This window comes from Electrophorus electricus, chromosome 4 (assembly GCF_041902795.1).
Source record: "Electrophorus electricus isolate QZ-2024a chromosome 4, ASM4190279v1, whole genome shotgun sequence".
Lineage (NCBI taxonomy): Eukaryota > Metazoa > Chordata > Actinopteri > Gymnotiformes > Gymnotidae > Electrophorus > Electrophorus electricus.
In genome coordinates this window covers 32014567-32036201 of record NC_137500.1, presented here as the reverse complement: position 1 = coordinate 32036201, position 21635 = coordinate 32014567, and the positions used below count along the sequence as shown (strand labels likewise).

The window sequence follows — 21635 nt, the reverse complement described above, 5'->3', positions numbered from 1 at the left end:
ATGGATATTGAATTGGGTAAAGAGGTGTGCAGAAGCTTCACAGTAATTAGGCATCCAGCCAGAACAACTTACCCCGGCCCAGTTGGGACAGGCTGCCGGTTCCAGGGACCTCGTCCTCGGTGCTCTGCAGCTGATGTAGGAGAGAGAGTTAGAACCTTCATACAGACTTTTGCTCCTATGGAGCACCTGGTAGAGCAGGTCATGCAAGCTGCTAATAATACCGAAGTCACGGGATTGAGTCCAAAGAAACAAGCGTGTTGTCGTTCTCATGAACATACAAGTCACTCTAGACAAGCACAGGTAGCTCAGTGGTTAAGCTACTTGACTTGCTGGTTCAAGCCCCACCACTATCAAGCAGCCACTGTTGGACCCCTGAGCAAGGCCCTTAACCCTCAATTACTCAAGTTCTGTTCAGTCATAATTGTAAGTCACTTTGGATAAAAGCATCAGATAAATGCTGTAAAATGTAAATTGGCACAAGCGTGTCTGCCCAACATGTAAATGTAAACACACGCAAACACGCTCGCACGCGTGCACACACAAACACCTGTGAGAGAGCTTAACAATAATTAGCAGGAAGTGCATCAGCACTGCAGAGCTCTCTGGCAGACCAAAGTCTCCCTGCCTCTCTGTGCTCCCCCTCTGAGCAGAGATCCACCGCATGGATTATTTTTAGCCCCAAATGTCCCGAACCCCAGAATTACTTGGAAAGAAAAGAAAGAAAGATAAAAGAAAAGAGCTTGTTCTCAGCGTGGGGGGGGGGAGAGAGAGAGAGAGAGAGCGCAGGGCAGAGGAGCTCACCTCCTCCATCTCGAAGGAATCACGCGGCTGGCTGAGCCGGACAGACAGGAGGGACGAGGGCACGGCCTTGTGCTGCTCCGCCCTCAGCCTGGCCCTCTGCTCCGGGGCCGCCATCATGTTCGGGGCCTCGCTAACGCTCACCAGGACGGGGACGAGAGGACTGCCCGGAGACACCACAGCCGACTCTTCTGAAGCACTTGAGGACAGCCCCTCTACATCGCTAAGCGGCGGGTTCTGTACGGAGGTGCTCGGAGACGGCCGTTCTCCGTCGGGAGGTGGCGGGTTCCGGACGGAGGCGCTCCTGGAATCCTCCTGCTCGCCTCCCGCTCCACCCTGGTTTGCCTCCTCTGCCACGGTGCTTAGCGGCGAGGAGTCCTTCTTCTTGAAGCCCTTCGCCTGCGATTTGCTCTCGGGTTCAGGGGCCTGACCTCTGCCCTCCACCTCGTCAGGGTCGGAGGCCGTGGGGGATGGAGTCGGGCTCCCGTCTGCTGCCGCCAGGAGGTTGGGGCGGGTCAGGGTCTTCTTCAGGATCTTGACGGCATTGAGCGCGGAGGTGTTCTTTTTCAGGTCGCCGTCCTGCGAGCCGATCCTCTGGAGCGGGTGGCCGGACACGTGAGAGTAGATCTCGGTGAAGACGTTGGCTACCGAGGCCAAAACCTCTGTCTGACGGAACCGACCTGGGGGCAAAAACCACAGCGCAGCTCTTTAGAGAACGGGTGCAAAAATGCACCAAATAAACGTGCACAGCTTAAATGGACAATACATGGCACACACACGCGTACATGCACACAGGCACCCCTCAGCTAAAATTACCCAACAAACACGATCGCACATTTAATGTGACTTTTACACACATGCGCGAGTGTGATAGTGACTGACAGGACGCTGGCTGTCAGGCAGGGAACCAGACAGCAGCTATCTGATTGGGCACAGCCTCGTCTCTGAGCAGAGACACCATGACTAAGCAATCAGGCATCGCCTTCATGAAAACCAGCCAAGAAGAGCACACAATTGCCAGAAAGCTCCGCGGGCGTCTCCATCAGAAAACACATACTTCCCCTTCCCCATCTACCCCTCCTGTCCCCCCAGTGCATTCTGGGAGTGAGAAGCAGATGTTATGTAAGAAAAGTCAACAAGACAGTGTGGGAGAGCTCCGTGGTTCATTACAGCTGCAGGACATTCGAGCACTCGTATTAAAATTATTTTCCGGTCCTTCAGCAGTTATGACTCAAAGCTGATAAATTTTAAGATCTTAGTTAACTATGTTAAATGCCACGTTGGAAGGGGAGGTTGGTTTTCCCATCGCAAACATCCAAAATTAAACAATGCAAACGGACCTTACGTTCCCGAGACAGCACAGACGTACGAGGAAACAATGCCACTGACCAGAAGACAAGGACATGAACCAGATGGACTAGTACCAGACAATCGGTGTCTCCCTGCAGAAGTCAGACTGCATGCGCAGCACTGGGGTCTGGTGCGCATGACACACACACACACACACGCACGCACACGCGCGCACGCACGCACGCACGCACGCACGCACGCACACACACACACACGCACACGCACACGCACACGCACACGCACACGCACACGCACACGCACACGCACACGCACACACACACGCACACACACACGCACACGCACACGCACACGCACACGCACACGCACACGCACACGCACACGCACACACACACGCACACACACACGCACACACACACGCACACACACACGCACACACACACGCACACACACACGCACACACACACGCACACACACACGCACACACACACGCACACACACACGCACACACACACGCACACACACACGCACACACACACGCACACACACACGCACACACACACGCACACACACACGCACACACACACGCACACACACACGCACACACACACGCACGCACACACGCACGCACACACACACGCACACACGCACGCACACACACACGCACACACACACGCACACACACACGCACGCACACACACACGCACACACACACGCACACACACGCACACACACACGCACACACACACGCACACACACACGCACACACACACGCACACACACACGCACACACACACGCATATGTTTGGATCCCTGATGGATTTCTGTCCCATCTGTATCATGGTTTGCCCCACCCACGTGGCTGTGGTATGCAAATGTCGGCCAATAAACAGGCTGGTCCTGGCCCAGCAGAACAACACTCGCCACATGAGGGCTTCCCAGAGCCCACTCCTCCAGCCTACTGCATGCTGGGAACTCTCTCTCCCTCTCTCTCTCTCTTTCCTCTTCATCACTCCGTTTCCCACACAAACGTTCTACCCCTCTCACTGTGTGTCGGACAGAGCCTCCTTTGTGCTGTGCTTTCATTCAGGGCTCTTCTCACCGGGGGAAGCACTGTGCTAGTCTGCTCAGCGTGTGTTAAAGGGACGCTAGAGAGAGAAAGAGAAAGATTGAGAGGTAACTGTTATCGTGTGCCCCAAATATGAGTCAATCAGAAATATGTTCTCTGCGCAAACATGCAGTGTCAGTCGTGCGTTCAGGCGCACGACGGCCTTGGTAAGCTGCCGGGAACGGGAGGGAAGCTAAAGTCATGCTTCTTGTGGGTGAGGTTCTTATTTGACATCTGTCACTCTCAGTTCACGTTTACTAAATTCACCAACATTAAACGCTCCTTTATTTACATTAAGTGACTCGCTTTGGCAATAAAGTGATACTCATGGCAGTAAAGCCTTTATGGGGGTTGGGGAGAGAGACTGGAGGGGGTTTACTGAAGGAACAGGAACAAGAGGAATAGTGTCCAAAAAGATGAAGCAACAACAGGAAGGTCTCCACCAACACGCCCCCGCTGAAGGACATGGCCTACCGCATCAAATCCAGCTAGCACTTAGCACAGACATGAGCGACGTAGGGGCGGGGCTTGAAGGCAAATGCGAGACCGCTGGGGTGGCTTACTGGTGAGGGCAAAGTTGGGGTTCTCCAGTTCCATACGCTGCAACTGGGCTCCTAGGTAGACCTTGATGTCAATGCCCTTGGCATCAGACGAGGATCTGAAGAAGCGCGAGGGGATCTTGGAGGCGATATCAGGCTCCTCGTGCCCAAAGCCGAGGTTATAAAGGATCTCTTCTGGGTCTTCCTCATACAGGTCCAACAACTCTGAAACGCTGTTGGGTCAAAGGTCAGAGGTCAATGTGGCAGTGTCCCACAGCCCAGAACACCCAGATCTGCCCTCAGATCTGACTGACTGACACGTTACCATGTGACAACATGAAATCAGTGTTTTATGTAAAACTCCTGCCAGAAATGCAATTCTTTATGAGGTCGGAGAAAAAGGTGTTTAAAAGTCACTCAGCACGTGAGTTCAAACTGTGAATTATCCAAGTTAAAAATCTGAATTAAAAACGCAGCGTTTAGTTTTTAAACAAAACAGGAGATTATTTCTCCATGCCCAAACAATGCCCAGGAAACTGAGTCACAAATCCGTTAAATTAGCATCTGTGATTCCTAAGAAGACACAAACGACCCAATTCTATAAAATATTCAAACATCAGTGCAGAATAAGCGAAGAATTCCACGTCAGGGGCCGGCGTTCCAAGCAGGCAGCGCGGCCTGCGGTGGGATACCTGGACACAGTGCCGCTGCTCTTCCCCGAGCCCGTGGAGTTCATACTGCGTCCCTTCTGTCGGAACTGACTCCTCTTCTCCCGCGCGGGAACGCTGGAGTCGACAAGCACCAGACAAACAGTCAGCAAACTCGCCCTTTTCCCGCACAGAGCATGTGGGAATCGTTCCGGAATAGCTCACTTACCTGGGCTTCTCTGGTTTTGCGCTGCTTCTCTGGAGATGATTGGCTGCACACACACGGTGGGGGGGGGGGGGGTGTTTGTGAAGAGAGAGGAAAAGAAAGGCAGGAAAACAGTGAATGAGACGAAAAGAGAAAAGAAAAACAGACATAGCAAGAGGGTCAGTGATTCTATTCCCGCATGCATCAGAGCTGCGCAAAATACTAGAACATTACAGCATTACAGTGGCTCAGCAACAAATGAACGCTCTGCAGCATGACACCAAGGGGCATGACAAACAGACGATTACAGGACAGAGGCCAGTTCACCTCTTGATCAGATCAGTGAGAAGCTCCAGAGAAACAACTATTGCCCCTCAGAACTGACAGCTATTCTGCAAATTCACACCTTCTCCAGTACACATCCAATATTCTCACACACACAGACATCTGCCACATCTGACCACAGATTGTTTTAATTCTTGCTGTCCTCATCTGTCTCTATCCAACAACTGGACCACTTGAAGGGCCTTCTGCCTGATACTACATACCCACGTTGTGTGTGTGTATATATAAACACTTACCCTCTGCACCCAGGGACAGGTCATCTTCAAAGCTGCAGCCATTCCTTGGTGGTCCTGCCAAGCAGAGAAACCTCTCATAGCATCAAATCTAAACCCTACTGAATGATAAAAACTCCCCATTCCCCTCCCCTGAGAATTTCACACACACGGTCTGTTTGTATGTTTGTCCTATGTACAGTAGCATCTTTGAACACTACACCTGCATTATCAATCCAGGGTTCCATGTTAGCAGAAGGCACCATTAGATAGTCCCACCTTCTGCAGGATCTCCAACTCGGAGGTCCTGATGACCAACGGATGAATGTGGGACACTGATCGGTGTAGGCAGAGCTACGGTGGACCCACGAAAGTCTGTGTGTCATTTTGTACTATTGAGCCATAGCCAATTGTTTGTTTTTTGTGGGTGTAGGGGGCTACTATTGACCTGATAGTGTATGTGTGTGTGTCCAGCAGTTCGGTCTGGGGTGGACTGGATGAGCAGATGGAGGCTGCACCACCTCAAATGGTTAAACCTCCACCTCCACCCTGCACTGCAGCCAGTCGTAGCCTCAGAACAACAACGGTAACCAACTAACGATAAACAACAAAACACTAAAACTAAACCTCACTGCTCTGCTCCACCACCCGGATACACCGTGTGACCTTGCCTGGTCAGAGCAAAGCTACTCCACCGCAATTTGCAATCACAAATGAGCCCACCATCACAGTCAACACCCAACGATCTCGGTCGCTGTGGACACCTAACATGAATCAGTGTGTCTGCACACTCAGCTGAAGGAGGCGGGTTATCAGGAACCAGAACAGCTTAAATGCTGAATGTTACACAACAGACTGATAAACTGGCTCTCGTTAGGTAGTCAAGGTAGTCTTCCATTTGTGTTAGGTAGTTCTCTGTTCATATGTTAGGTAGTTAGGGTAGTCTTTTGTATGTTTCTTTTTGTGAGGATTATTTAGTGGGGGTCTTGTTTGTTGTTTTGGCCTGGGTCACTCCTGAAGCAATTACATCAGTGTGTTTATTTGTTTGTAAATAATAACCTCTGTATTATGCACTAATACACCTAGAGAGACCATTTGTGTTCATCTCCCCTCAACAGTTATCATCAAGTCTCTTTCCTTGTTACAGCCTAACAGCCTAGAGGAGTTCATAACAGTAGGTATTAAGTAGTGTCATTCAGTTTGTTTGCTTATTTTGTTAAGAATAATCAATACATTTTTCAAAGGCGTTTTGCTAAACCCTCGATCATCACAGCTTCCCCCATGAGCATGCAATCCATACATTGTCATACACATTCATAGAAGGAATGTGATAATTGAATTGGACGCCTTTGTTATCACGGGGCATGACTACCTGCTAAATCGCAGTGATTACTCACTAAGGATTTCAGATAGAGACAAAAAACAAAATAAAAACAGGTTTGGCATTTTGAAACCAAACTGCATTTCCTCACGCTCAAATCGGGGACTGCCGTAACCGCCCCCTCCAGACGTGGGCCGATGCCCCGGGAGCGAGTCTAACCACACGGCAAGCCCGCGCAGGTCCGCGCCCGTCGGCCGCAGCGCGTGGAGCCTCCTGAGGTGACGGATGTGCTGTGAATCAGCACAAGCCCGAGATCGCTCATTTCTCACGCGGCTACAAAAATGGCGCGCGCATAGATTCACCGGTTCAGTAGTTCCTTGGGACTTCACGTCCGGTTATGGAAGTGAAAATATGTCGAAACAGTAGATTTTAATTTTAAACATGCCGAAACAGTAAATATATTCGGTTTTCGTTGGACTAGTCAGCGTGGGTCGTCTGCTTAGTTGTATTCTTGTTTATTGTTTTTTTTTTTGTAAGACTTCATATCAACACTTCATGGTTCCATCTTTCATGTGGATGTTTAATGTTTACAGCGGCCTCCGAGTTGAAGCGCTCACCGGGAGTAACATAGGGACATAGTTTAATGATGAGATTTCCGAGGAAAGCTATGTTCATGCTTCTGTGGAAATGGAAGGATAATGTGATCAGATTTCTACTGGAATGAAACAAAAAAAAAAATTAAAAAAATAGGGAGGCTTTGAATGGCATGAGCAGTCAGAAACACACACACACGAGCGCGCGCACACACGTGAACACTCAAATGCACACAGTCTTGTATTAGCGTCATTCAGGGGGATTCACATTTGGTTATGTTGTGTCTAAATAAAGCTCCTCCCACATAAACAAGTCATCCATATGCGTAGCTAAAAACCTTTTAGAAGCTTTAGAACTGAGCACGGCTGATAGATGATAATACAATACCCGAGTGGGATGAGAAGATCAACATTCAAAAACCACTTCCTGTAAACATAGTAAACAGCAATAGCCATCATGGTAATGAGAAAGCTTTAAAAATGTAATTAATGTAACTTAAATGCCAATTGACATGAACCAGTCACCTCAGTGAATACAGATCTGGAATGAACCAATCATGTGGTTAGAATGCTGTGGGGTCTGGTTGCCAAGGCGACTGTGTCAGTAAGTAGAGAACTTAAGGAAAAGTGCACCATCCATCATCTGGTTACCGGTTATGCCGGATACCATCACCAGTGGTGGGTGGGTGAACATTTGATTAAGCATAAGGATTGCAAGATGCAACACTCGCAATCTGGTGCTTACGAACATCTCGCTATTATGACAGGGGTCAGTGCTAGCATCTGGAAACATCAGATACTGACACTTAATCACGACCATTGATAAAGACCTCAGACACATGGGGGACTCCTCAAGCCTGTAGGAGTTACCAGAGCAACTTAACCTTCTATGTTTCTTTATGACAGTTCTGCAAAGGTGCTTTGCTTCCTCCTCCAGATTAATAGAACAGTCTTACACATTCCTAGCTCCTTATAAAGGACAGAAACAGATGTTACACCACGGTGAAGTCTGAGAGACGGAACAGCTCAGGAAAGCTGGTGATAAGGCCCACACCCATGTAACTGATTGTAAACATGAGGTGCAGAGATAAACAATGCCAGGAGTCCACAGGTACAACCGGCAGGGTGCCGCTGGCCTAGCCCCTCAAACTCAGTGCCCCCAAGGGCCCCACCCTCCTCTCTCACACGCAGTGTGGAAGATTCACTTACCTTTGGACAGACTGCTGGACTGTTCATCCAGAGAAGCTCCAAGAGGAGTCCTGTGGACACACACAGTTACGTTACAACATAACACTCTAGGACACACTTCCATGCTACTACCACACACACACACACACACACACACACACACACACACACACACACACACACACACACACACACACACACACACACACACACACACACACACACACACACGCTACAGTTCATAGCTACTGAACAAAAACAACGCTCAGAAATGTACTGGAAACGTTTCAAACCACATCTCAACATAATAATGCTGCAGTAATAAAGGTGACAGTACTAGATTTTTTCAGTTAACCTCGCAGTGAACTTCGTGACCACCCCGCCCCAACCTGCTCTGTGTACCGATGGTTGCAGGCAAACTCGCACACGCCCTCCCCCGCACAAGCACGCACATCGCATTCTACACCTCAATGCATGTACTCCTGCACTGTAGTCGTTCCGAGGAATTACACTTACACACAGTTGCCCTCATCCCTGGCCACCACGGTCGTTCGGAGACACCCGTGTCCTGCAGTACCGTGAGAAAGTGGGCAGGACATGACAGGTACACGCACTGCGGCCACCGAGGCGGAGGAAGGCCCTGACCGTCCTGCTCTACGTTACATAATTCCCACACCCCTGGATATTGACCAAACTCCACCTGGCTGTCCGTACGGCGCAGGGAGAGCGGGTGTCTTTCAAATCAGACACGGATTACACGCACGCTCGCCGACTTTGCGCAGGAATGCCTTATTGCCCCAGTGCGGGGTAGCGGAACTCAAACATCTGCCCCCACCCCCTGCCTTCTCTTACCACATTTGCCCAGATCACATGAGCCAAAGGAAACTGTGCGCTACTCCAGATATTTGATTAAACAATCTAATCCAGAATTGTTGGTAAACCAAGAGACAAAGAGAGAGAGAGCGCGCGCACACAAATGCAGACGGGTGTATGTGTGTGTGTGAGATCAGCACATGACCTGAGAGATGACGAACATTTAGAGCCTGTGAGGTGTTTGTTCTACGTTGTGCAACAAGTCAATTTTATGAGTCTCTACAGGAACTGAAACCGGTGGCAGAGTTTCTGATCCACTACAGCCCCCAAACTAGAAAAACGCCAGGGGTTTTTCAGGACACACGGACACACTGTGCAAACCTACAGATCTCTCGACACACACACACACACACACACACACACACACACACACACACACACACACACACACACCCCTCTGTGACATGATAAAATAGCCGGTTACTTGACTGAGCAGGAAATGTCTGGTAACGAGAAACGTGAAGCCGTTCACATCTGTCTGAACGCACTGTGCACCACACTGCTCAGAGTGAGAGAGAGACACTGTTGAAACTTTGCAAACCCTGGTGTAATTTAGCGTGAAGTATTCCAGTCACACCGTGTCCACACTGCTGGCTGACATCACTTGCATTTGAATGTGGCAAGTTGCGTAATCGCTTGGGATCTCACCTGCAGCCTTTTAACCACTTGGCTATTTTGGTAGGTATAGGTCCTAAAATAAAACATAAAAGGACATTTGCAAAAGTTTTCAGATTTACACAGAGATAAAGTATACACAGAGAACTCTAGCTGAACACTGATTTACACAGAGATCTGTAGCTGTGCTCACAGTACAGGTTTAACAAACGAACAACAGTTCACATACCAACACAAAAATTTTTCAAGGCATATTGACGTCTTACAGTTCATTCCAGGCAGGAAAATAAGTCAAAATAGTTTAACAGATATTAATCGAATAACAGATATTAACTTTCACGAGCTCTGTAAATCCAAACAATGCACTGAACACCCAGTCAAACCAGTCTAACACTGGAAACGCCACTGTGTGGATATACAGCCCAGGCAGGAATACACCACCACTGGAAAAAGAGCTCCGGTGCTCCTCCAGAGCAGGAGAAGACGCCTGGATACCGGCCCGGCAGGCGGACTGACGGACAGGGGTACCTGCTTCTGTGGCGGGGCTGGCTTTGTCGTCAGCAGCCGGAGAAGGCAGCTGCGCTTCCGTGGCCTGGTCCACAGACCCCGGCGCCTGCCAGGAGTCTCGGCTGTGCGCCCACGCCATGCGCTTCAGAGAGGCGGCACTCCAACTGGGCTTGGTGCAGGACGGAGACACCTCGCCCTCATCCATGCTGTCTAAACACACTAGAGAGGGGGACTGCTTACCTGCTGACAGAGGGGGTAGAGAGAGAGAGAGAGAGCTCCAGATCACATGATCCTAGCTAGCACATGCCTCTGAAGCACTAGTTTCTCTTTCGACTGCCAGCACGTGCCTGTTTAAATGAAGCGATCCGCAAACATGAGCACACACAGCCGACACTTCGTCTGGAGTCGCACAAAAGCGCGTTTGAAAGAGGAAAGACAGGACTCGCATGACAAAAGGCTCATCAGCAGAAAATCAAATCAAACAACGGGCAGGACGCAGGCTGCGACTCACCGACACACTCCAGGCGAGGCGAGACCGCACAGAGAGAGAGATACAAACAGGGAAGGAGAGGGGCAGAGATGGAGAGAGTATGAAAACGAGTGGAGCAGGAAACGTATGTTTAGCTCAGCGATTACAAACTGGTGCCGAGTCATTTCCTGTTTTCAGATCAGCACTTCAAGGCCTGGACCGGTCAAGTGGGACGGATTTATCAGCTCTGGGTAGAATTGCGCCAGGTTCACACACAGGCGCTATTAATAGGCTGCGTCTATTTCCAGCGCGATGTTCAGACCCTACTAGACGGGGGCGAGACTGGAGTCCAACGCATGGCTGAGAGAGAGAGAGAGAGACGCGCTCGCCGGCAACACGGTGTGAGCCCATGTTTGTGCTGCACAGTCAAACACATCAGAGCTTGGGTTTCCAGCTCTCTTATCTGTGGAAAGAGTTCAGGGTAATTAACATCACACTCAGGGTAAAATCCAACCCAGAGTCAACGTGTCTTGATACGCAGGAGAACAAACACTCGGATAAAGTGAAAAATGACAACACAGACAATTTGGCCTTTACAAGTTCCTCTGACCCATGCCTGTAGCAACTCCAGCTTAACAATGTTTAACCCGGGTTCAGGTCACATCAGTACTGTATCTGGTTCCTTTGATGTGAAGTTGTTTTCTTTCCTCCTTTACTCGATTACTTAGTTGTGTGGAGACCCTTAAATTCGACATTTACGTTCCCAGCAGTTGGCAGACGCTCTCGTCCAGAGAAAGTTACCAATGTTTCACACAAACAAAAGTTTAATTCAGTATATACTGTAGTAAATGGCAAACCAACCAAGAAGGCATGATCACAGTTCAGTTCCTCTAATGACCAAAATCTTTGTGTTGTAAGTTACAGGTAAAGACTGCATTTCCAATCCTAGTAAAATCAGTCTCATGATACAGCAGATCGAAAAATTTAAAACTGCAACCCTGGCTGGTCTTGTGCTATACAGCGTCAGTGTGTAGAAGCAGTCTCACACACCCAGGGCCAAACTACAGGATGTGGTCCATTCCCACCTGCAAATAAAGGCAAGCACGTTCAGTCACACACACACGGAGAAAGACATGCATGTCCGTGTGGAGTGTGAGGAGCTGCCTCTTTGTGTAAACACAAAGCCCTTCTCTCTGCACTCACACCCCCCGGTATTTACACGCCTGAATTTAAAAGTTTACACTTGAGGGAGAAGGCTGGGTTAGTGTGGGATTTGGAGGAACGTCACCGACATGACACCCTGTGAGCTACACTGGCCAATCAGCACGTACACACACACACACACACACACACACACACACACACACACACACACACACACACACACACGGATGTAATGCCAGCAGGTCAGTGACACGGCGCAGGGCAGTAAGCGGTCACGGACCACTCTTTCCCCGACACTCTCAGTCTGTGGCTCACTCTCTCCCACACCCACACCCACACCCGACTTCCCTTCTCACTCCTATCCATTACTCTCTCCCTCTCCCTCCCTCTTGTTGTGACATGGAGGATCTGATACTGTTTCAGGTTCCAAAGCACACACCGTCCCTCAAACCATTGGCGCTAAACTCATGTCTCCGGCACACCAAGACGACGACCTCACCAAGTAAAGCCCCACATGTTGACAGTAACGCCACCAGCAAAGCTCGCATTCCAACGACATGCACCACCTGAACCCCACTCGGATCAGGCAACACAGACCAGCAACACGGTCTGCAGGCTTTTGAGAGAACTCCCTGTTCCTGACCCCAGAACAGCCCTACTCGCTCCTAACCCAGCGCTACTCTGTTCAGGGGTACGGGGGGGGATTTGACCCACACAGGCTTGGGTTGTCAATGTCATCCATTCGATCTCTCTCGAGGTGCACAAGCAGAACATATAAGCTGGAGACGAGAAAATGGGAAGTGAGGCAAGTGACCGTGAAAAACATCTGTATGTCTACTCAGGCCTGCAGCTGTTTCAGCTCCACACACTGGAATAAACAAGGTTCCTAATTTAGCCTAAACCCAGCACGAAAGAGCTCTTCTGGCACCAGCCCTTATTAAAAGCAGGACTAATAAATAAATATGTATTATATATAAAAATAAAACAAGATCCAAAAGGTCTCACACACACACCCACACCTTATTTGTGCAGAAAATAGACCAGTATAAACCAGTTTCCACATCTTGCTGCAGGGCTGACAGGCCAGTGGTCGTGAACGCCTCCACACCCCTGAGACCCTCCAGACGTAAGGAGCGCACCGACTTTCTCAACAACACCCAGGACGCAGAAGCTAGAAGACGACTGTATGGATTCAAAATGCATACGTGTGAAATCACAAAAATCCAATCGATTTTAAAACACAGTGGAAGAGACGCTCTCGTGGTCCACCCCCAAGCCTAAACGTCACGATACTGTTTCTCCTGCTCTCGTCAAACCAAAACAAACACTGCCTTCTGCCAGAAACACACAAATGTTATTTACCAAAAAAAGAACACTAACCAGCTTTGATACGTTATCTAGTTACCAAGTTGAAAGGTTGCCACGGCAGCAGTAGCTTTTCCAGGCACGGCGAGATAAGACCCATCAGACCCAGGCTTGTTAAAGTCTGCTGGAGGCATTCGTGCCCGCATATAATCTAGCAGCAGGACCGCAACTGGCAGACTGTAGCCACCCTCAATGACCTTTACCACCGGGAGCGTAAGGGATGTGAACAAGCTCGCCTGTCGGGTGACACGGTGCACTGACGCACAGGCTTTCATTGTGTTATTGTGTAACGGCAGCAGGCACGGGTGGTGCGTAGCATAGGAGTGAAAGAAATCTCTTCCTTTATCCCGCCCGCGAGTCCCTCAGGGGTCAATAATGGGGCCCTTTTCAGAATCCCATAGCACTTAAAAATAGCGCTTATGTATTTGTCATTGTGACTATCGATGCAAAACAACGCAGAAGGGTTGCAACAGCAAGAAAAAAAAAAAACACACACACTTATCAAATGGAGGACACCTGCTCCTTCTCAGGCCCCCGCCAGAAGAAACGTTATCGTGTGAGGGGGATGCGTGTCTAAAATTCACTCCAAAGAACACAAACGCCGGCGGAACGAGCAAAACGGCAATTTCTATGCCGTCTGCAGATGGGCAAGAAGACGGGAGTCTTTGAAACTTCCTCTCTCGACACGCCAGTGGCCCGCACCACGGCTGCAGCCAGACATGACAGTGTGCTTACAGTAAAGGCACTCTGGGTAATGCTCCGGACCGTGCCAGCGACGTTATCCGCTTCTCTTCAGGAACAGAGAGCCACTTCCCAAAAAAAAACCCAAAAAAAACCAACCTGAACTCCAACAATGAATCCAGACAATATCAAAGCCCAGGCTGCCCATTAGAGCCTGAGGTGCTCGGAGCTGGGCAGGAAGTGTCAGCTTTTTTTTGCCCCAGTGTTTGGTTTGGCTCGGCGTGCCAGACATACTTTACCTTCATTCTTTTGACTGTACATGTGGACAGTTTCACCAAAGCCCATAAAAGTGTCAGCCTAACCCAGGGAGAGAGAGACAGAGCGCGAGCGAGAGACCCAGCACGGACCCGCTGTTCTGTTAGTGAAACGCTAGAGCAACACACACCATCCGCGGCCCAGATCAGTAAATCAAAGCCCTGAGCACTTAAAAAAAAAAAAAAAAAAAAAAAAAAAGCACTAAAGAAGGATTAAGCAAATAAAAACAGAAGGGAAAAATCTTACAAGACGCCATGAAATCTGAAAGCTGGCATTCCAACTTTTACACGTCAATTCACGAAACTCAAAGGTGTGTTTTGTGCACCGAGCAGGTCCTCACTGGGTGCTTGGTGTGTTAATGTGGGGTGGCACAATTTGCATTCAGTACCGTGTTCACCCAATGCCAGAACAGAGTGCAGAAAATGACAAAAAAAACAAAACAACAACAACAACTCACTCACACATGCTCAAGCACGGTCAAATAAACCATGGGAACACGCTTCAAGATTTCCAAGCACTGAAGCCGGTTGACATGCAGCCTTTGAGCTGTGCGGAGGAGTCCGTGGTGAAAGGCAGAGCTGTCCTCAGCATCACAAGAGAGTAACGCCAGTCTGTTTAACAGATGAGAGGGTGCAGACTCTACAGGCCAGGGTACCGTTTATGCTGACAACCTCTCCGGGGGACCGTTTAAGTCAGGGCACGTCTTACCACACGGCGTGATCGAGGTCTGGCAGAAGAATGCAGAGAAACAGCATTGTTGTCTTTTGAAGAGCATTAAAGCAAGGTGAGAGAGGGGAATAAAGAACTAGACAATGTGTGTGTGTGTGTGTGTGTGTGTGTGTGCACGCACCAGAACATGCATACGCTCTGCCTCGCTGGAGCCAGAGGACAGTGTTTGGGGCGGCAGCAGCAGGTGTCATTACAGTCTCAGTGTTTAATCATTAGCCCAACAAGGTCAGTGCCGCCTGGGGCTCCAGAGTGCTGCAATGCATTGTGGGGAAAGATCCCGCCCGAATGAGACTAGGAGCGAACACGGCAGCGGGACTGAGGATGCAGACGCATACAGTTGCTCTGTTCACAGCTCGAGTACTGAATGCCTAAAGCAATGTGGGGCTGGACAGACAGACAGACAGACAGACAGACAGATAGCACCATGGTGATAAGCAAAGCTGTCCTTTGATCAATGTGTCTTTCATAGAATAAGAACAACACATGTGCGTGCAAACACACACACACACACACACACACACATAAGCAAACATACATGCAAACACGAACGCACACACATGCACCCTTGTGATGAATATCAAGTATATGAATCTCAGATGGAAGTTGGCCGAGGTCCCAGGGACAACACCACAGCTCATGGGGACAACGCTGGAATCCACAGGCTCCAGCGCCACAACCAATTAAGGAACCGTCCTGCTCTGCAGGTTCCTGTGCAGCTACACTGTGGCGCAGGTTCGTTTCCAGCTTTTCTGGTTTTTGGACCTTTTGCCAGTAGACAGGTGTCACTACCTTTCAAATACAGGTCGAGCCGAATCACTTCCCCAAGCTGTCTGAGTTCCCACCGTCTCTACCTGCTGTAGTCCATCACCGAGCACTGTGAACACTAGAGGAAACGTTTTCTCACTGTGGACTCCTCAGCAGAGCAGTACAGACAAGCCCCAAGAACAAAACTTGTCCATTTTATTCTTGGCTAAGTGACCTACTATTCCTTGGGCATCAGAATGTAAGGTTATATCGTGTATTAGTCTTCACTTACTGAAAGCTACTTTGGGAGCAGTTTTGTTTTTTCAAATCAAGTAGCTTACAAGACGTTTAACCATTTTAGCAAACAAGCAAAACAGTAGTGCAGTAAAACTACAGAGTGCCAAACGTGCAGAGACACACGTCATGTCATTTTATTAGCAAACACAATTATAAGTTTTTTATTTTATTTAACCAGTCTATTAGGCTGTTTTTATTGGTTGGATGAAAACAGGACAAAAATGGACAAAGAGGCTACTGGCTGAGAAGCAAAACCAAACTTGTGATGAAAGCAAATTGTACATGTGACTGTTCTTATTATTTGCATTTATGATGAGAGGCGATATCGGTTGGAGTTAAGGTTCTTTTGCCATGGAACATGTGGTGGATATGACTACATTGCTGGGATGTAGCCAGGCTTTCTTTTTGCCAGATTAACCTAGAACTAAGAAACATTTTTTTTAAATGCACAACTACATTTTTTAAATAGCTTGCATAGCGATTACATTTTTCACTCCAAAACATGTCAATCAACTGGACTGTCAATTAAGTAGTCAGCATGTCTGGGTTCCACTGTGGCCCCTCCAGAGCTACAGGTGGAGCTGTCTGCTAGAGCAGCCACACCACCTCGGACACCTGCAGCCAAAGGAAGCGGCTTGATATGTTCGGATTAATATGTTGGCTTGTTATTCTTCTGCTTTTGAAAAATCAAGACCTTCAGGGCCGGCCAAGTTCTGTGACTCCTAAAAACAGCGAAACGAAAACCCAGAGCAGAAGCAGCCATCAGGCAGAGATAAAGCAGAAACAACCACATTCGTAGGTGCTTTATTATGAATCAAGCTACACTCACAGTCTACGTCGACAGACAGACAGACAGCTAGGCTAATCTTGCTTACACTCTCTTTGGGGAGATGGGGCTGGCATGCAGGCTCCCGGCCAGTCTTGCTTCCTGTGGACGGGGTCCACACAACTCGCTTCCTGCTACAGTGACACTCACCACCCTGTTCTCCCACAGCAGCAACCAGTGGCGTGAAACTGGCACACGAACACCACAGTAGGATGATCAGACAGAGCTACCCAAGCACACGTTGCCAGGGAGAGAGAGAGAGAGAGAGCGAGCGAGAGAGAGAGAGAGAGAGAGAGAGAGCGAGTGAGAGAAAGAAAAGACGCAGGTAAAAGATCACTTTCACCCAGAGGGCAGTGGTGATACATCAGAAACCCTTGCCATGCTGACCTGCGATGGTTGTCACGGCAACACAGACTTCCTCTTTCCTGTCACTGTATTGCAGTGCTCAGCAGTCTGTGTGAATGATCCACAGATCTGCGAGGGGAAAGACGACAGAAGGCTTACATAATTGTGACCTGACTTTGCTCTGAAGACCGGACACCAGGCCAAACTAAACTAAAACTTGGACTATATACACTCATATGAAACTTAACAACGTTCGGTACTTAAAACACTGCCACTTACTCTCAGACTCCTAAAAGAACTTCCCTTTCTTTACAATTTATTTGAGGTTTTCATCATCAATATCCACATGGATACATCTCCCATTTCGGACACCGACATGCTCATCTGGGAGAGGGAAAAGATTCCAAGGAAAAACATCTATAAATGAAACCATAACTCAGAGATCATAAACACACACGCACCTGGCAGTTAGTTGAAGATGCTTACATCTGCACCCATCCCATTTGAACAGTATGAAGATGTTCGAATTTTCAGTGGCAGGCCAAATTAAACGCACACTATATTTCAGTGACATTTAAACACCACCATAAAAAGACAGTAATTTTAAGTCATGCCTGTTTTTACAGGACTGCTTTTTGCAAATTTCTTCTGTGGTATTTTAGAGGGCATCATCATCAATCCACCAGAAATCTCTAGAGTAAAAGGTAAACAAGCAGCTTGTGATTTCCTTGCTTATAGTGGTGAAACACAGACCTACAGGAAATAAATCTCTATTTCCGTCCTCTGGTGCGACGCGCCACTAATATCCACCACACTGATCGTCGCACGGGGTGAGTGCACGGAGCAAATGGACAAAAGAGTACAATTAGTGAAATGAGGACTCTTAATTCCAGGAAAAGTGCACTTCAAATATCCCCCGCGTGAGGCACTTATGCGCGGGGTTTGTGAAGCACACCCACCGGGCGCGTTTTAGTCTCCCGAATGAACCGCGCCAGTGACGTAATTCAACCAGATTAATCCAAACACCTGGGCCAAGCAGGCACGCGGGGTTGGGTAGGATTGGGTTAGGGTTGGGTAGAGCGGTGCGGGGCGCAATCAGATCAAACGCTGAACTAGAGATAAAACAGGCCTGCGCTAATCTCATTTACCAGAACAGACAGAGAAAGTGTACAGTCTTCCACTGCAAGTACACGAGCAGCAAAACTTTCACGCTAACAGTCTGATCCACGGCTCGCATTACTTAAAAAAAGAAACAGCACTATTGTCACCTCTCTGTTTCGATTTCTCCATCACTGCGGCATCCATAATGCTGGAAAACATTCCATCCTGGTCTGGATTCCTTCCGTTTCTCACGTTTAGGTTTAGTCTATCTGATATTACAGCAGTATTCCAGATCTGGACCGTACACTCAAGGCCACCCACCCCCTAACGTATATTATTATACTGCACTGATGCGTTTCCACGGAATCGAGTACACAGTGAATCGCAATGGTCTGTCTGGTCCTTGACCAAAAAGGGGTCAAATCTGCATAGCACCCTATGATGTTTAGAGAGGTGTTACACGCGGCCTTCCCGCCTCGTGTTCCGACCCAACTTACTACTGGTCTGTCGTGGAACTGGCAATAAGCATTAGATAAAGCGCTCGTTAATATTACGCACACTCGAGTAATCCATTAAACAGCTTTCACACCGAGAAACACGACTATCTCTGAGCTCAAGAACAATCCGAAATTTCTCCAAACAATTCCAGCCAAATAATTCTCGTTTTCGCAAAAATGCTTCGTGGTTTAGTGGACTGGGTGTCATGCGACTCCTGGAATCAAGACCAGATGAAAAACCACAACACTGGCACTGAAGAGCAAGCTAGACAGACAGTCTGACACATCGACCTTTGTTTTTAACAACTCGGTAACGCAAATGGCATTTCAGGGCAAAACAAAACAAAAACAAGCAAGCAAACAAAACCAAAAAAAACGTTGAAAGCACGAATGAACCTCAAAGAATGAACTTCTAATAATACTCTACCTCAACCGCAAGCACGCGTAAAAGTACGTTTGTGAAACAGAATTAGCAGCAGACCGGACGAACAGTTTCACGGCAACAAAGCGATCTTACCATTTCAGGCAGGACCTGGCGTTTGTAACAAGCGCGTGTAGACACGGTATCCGAGACGCGCGCGGCGTCTGCCAAACTTTGCCGAAGTCCGTGAACCAGCCCGCGACGCTTCCTGTTCCGGAAAACGCACACGCGCCGCAAGGGCGAGTCCGCCGTACGAGCTGGTCGAAAAGTGCGCGTGGACTGTAACCTACTGGAAGAACGCGCGCAGTGCACTCTTGGCTCACGCCTGTGAAACGCCTTCAGCCGAGCCACAGGGATGTTTTAAAATTCCCAGGATCTCTGAAATCAGCTGTAACGGCGTCTGTTTACCCTTCCAGTCCGGAAAATAGGCAAAGACGTTAACACTGACAAGGTCATTTTCCTTTGCCCCCACCCACTCAAATATTTATTTTGCAAAAATAAATTTGAGGAAAAGTCTTCTGTCTGTCTAAGTATTCATACGTGCATGAATGTGTATAGTGAGATCTGCACAGACATTACATGGCTTTGTGGTGGCTACGTCATATGGGTCAAAACCAAAAGCCAAATTATGTTCTTTATCTTCATCTGCTTTATAAATGCGTCTTTGCCGTTTTTTAAATTTGCGCTGACTTTATTTCACTTTTCTGACTTTACATGGACCCTTCACCCAAATGTAAAATATTTTTCCATATAAGCTAATTACAGAAATAGCATCATTATTACTTATTATTTCAACTGTGGTTTTTTTTGGACATAAATATTCACCCTAAACTCCTTGAGGCTTGTGGGGAAAGTTCATTCATTTGATCTGATTCACTTCCCCAAGCTGTTTGAGTTCCCACCGTCTACCTGCTGTAGTCCATCACCGAGCACTGTGAACACTAGAGGAAACGTTTTCTCACTGTGGATGACACTACTGTCAGAGTCCAGCTCAACTAACCAATGACACCATGGTCAGAGTCCAGCTCAGTTAACCAATGACACTACTGTCAGAGTCCAGCTCAACTAACCAATGACACCATGGTCAGAGTCCAGCTCAACTAACCAATGACACCATGGTCAGAGTCCAGCTCAACTAACCAATGACACCATGGTCAGAGTTCAGCTCAACTAACCAATGACACCATGGTCAGAGTCCAGCTCAACTAACCAATGACACCTTGGACAGAGTCCAGCTCAGCTAACCAATGACACCATGGTCAGAGTCCAGCTCAACTAACCAATGACACCTTGGACAGAGTCCAGCTCAGCTAACCAATGACACTACTGTCAGAGTCCAGCTCAGTTAACCAATGACACAGCATGCAGCTTGCCCTGAAACTCTTCTCTCACCTAATAATCCACACCAACGTTCCAAGTTTAGCGTAGTGTCTCATGTAGACACTAAATGTTCGTTAGTGTCTGTGCTGGCACAGAGCACAGCTGCTGTCTGCAGAACATCCACAGTGCCTCTCAGCAAGCTTCCATTTCCTTACACAGAGCCATGGATACACCCACCTAAGTTAACATGTTAACGTGAATCTGGTTGCCACGGAGAAGTGATGAGGCCTTTTTCCTTCATACATGACACATATATGACAACAGCCAATTAGCATACTTACAAACCAACTGCAACTTCCCCCAGGATCAACAAAATTATATTTGTCTGTATCTAGAGTAGATTTAGGTGCTAAGTAAAGCAAGCACACATGTCATTGGTGGTGTCGTGGAGCCTCGACAGAGTGCGAACGTCCCTGCCTGTGCACTCGGGCATCCAGAATCCCTTATTCATGGTTCACCACATTCAAGAATCAAGGGCAAATTCCATTAGCCTCAGAAAAGCAGAATGGATCACAAGAGATGTGGGACAACAGATGTGAGATCACAACAGATGTGAGATCCCAACAGACGTGGGACAACAGATATGCGGTCACAACAGATGTGAGATCACAACAGACGTGCGATCATAACAAACGTGAGACAACAGACATGAGATCGCAACAGACGTGAGACACTGGCACTCCTCTTGCTGTTTTCTTTTGAGTTGGGTAGTGTCCACCTGCAGACACACAGCTTTCATAACAAAAAGCGATAAGACTTATTGCCGCTCACCTTAGATGGATGAATGATGGCTGTATTAGTTGTAATATTATTGTGAGTTATACTTTCTGTAACACCATTGCTGTGCTGTCTGTAAGACATTGAGTCCTTGGTCTCATCTAACTCTTATTTGTTCCATCTTTACTGTGTGTAAATTGTTCACATTAGTACTGTTGATGTGATGATAATGTCTTGTGTTAACGTGGGCATGTCAACGCGAAGCTCTGAGCAGGTGAGGTCGTTTGGAAGCACTGTAATGGAGCAGCCTAAAGATGGTATGGGC

General features: G+C 48.2%; 1 protein-coding gene across 7 annotated transcripts in view; it reads right to left on the bottom strand.

The window, feature by feature from the left end:
• itprid2 (ITPR interacting domain containing 2) overlaps positions 1-19444 on the bottom strand; it is a 28402-nt gene extending 8958 nt beyond the window's left edge. For 2 of the 7 annotated variants that reach the window (XM_035523905.2, XM_035523904.2), the window contains exons 1-10: positions 19310-19430; positions 10281-10502; positions 9786-9828; positions 8286-8335; positions 5187-5240; positions 4630-4672; positions 4446-4538; positions 3778-3986; positions 802-1478; positions 73-130 (exon numbers count right to left, since the gene is read on the bottom strand). In XM_035523905.2, coding sequence (XP_035379798.2) covers positions 73-130; positions 802-1478; positions 3778-3986; positions 4446-4538; positions 4630-4672; positions 5187-5240; positions 8286-8335; positions 9786-9828; positions 10281-10464 — 1411 coding nt within the window. In that variant the 5' untranslated portion in view covers positions 10465-10502; positions 19310-19430. Of the gene's footprint in view, positions 1-72; positions 131-801; positions 1479-3777; positions 3987-4445; positions 4539-4629; positions 4673-5186; positions 5241-8285; positions 8336-9785; positions 9829-10280; positions 10503-10606; positions 10659-10770; positions 12052-19309 lie in introns of those variants that run through there. The other 5 variants (XM_081713314.1, XM_035523908.2, XM_035523906.2 and 2 more) reach the window with 5 other exon arrangements.
• Between the last annotated feature and the right edge of the window lie 2191 nt (positions 19445-21635).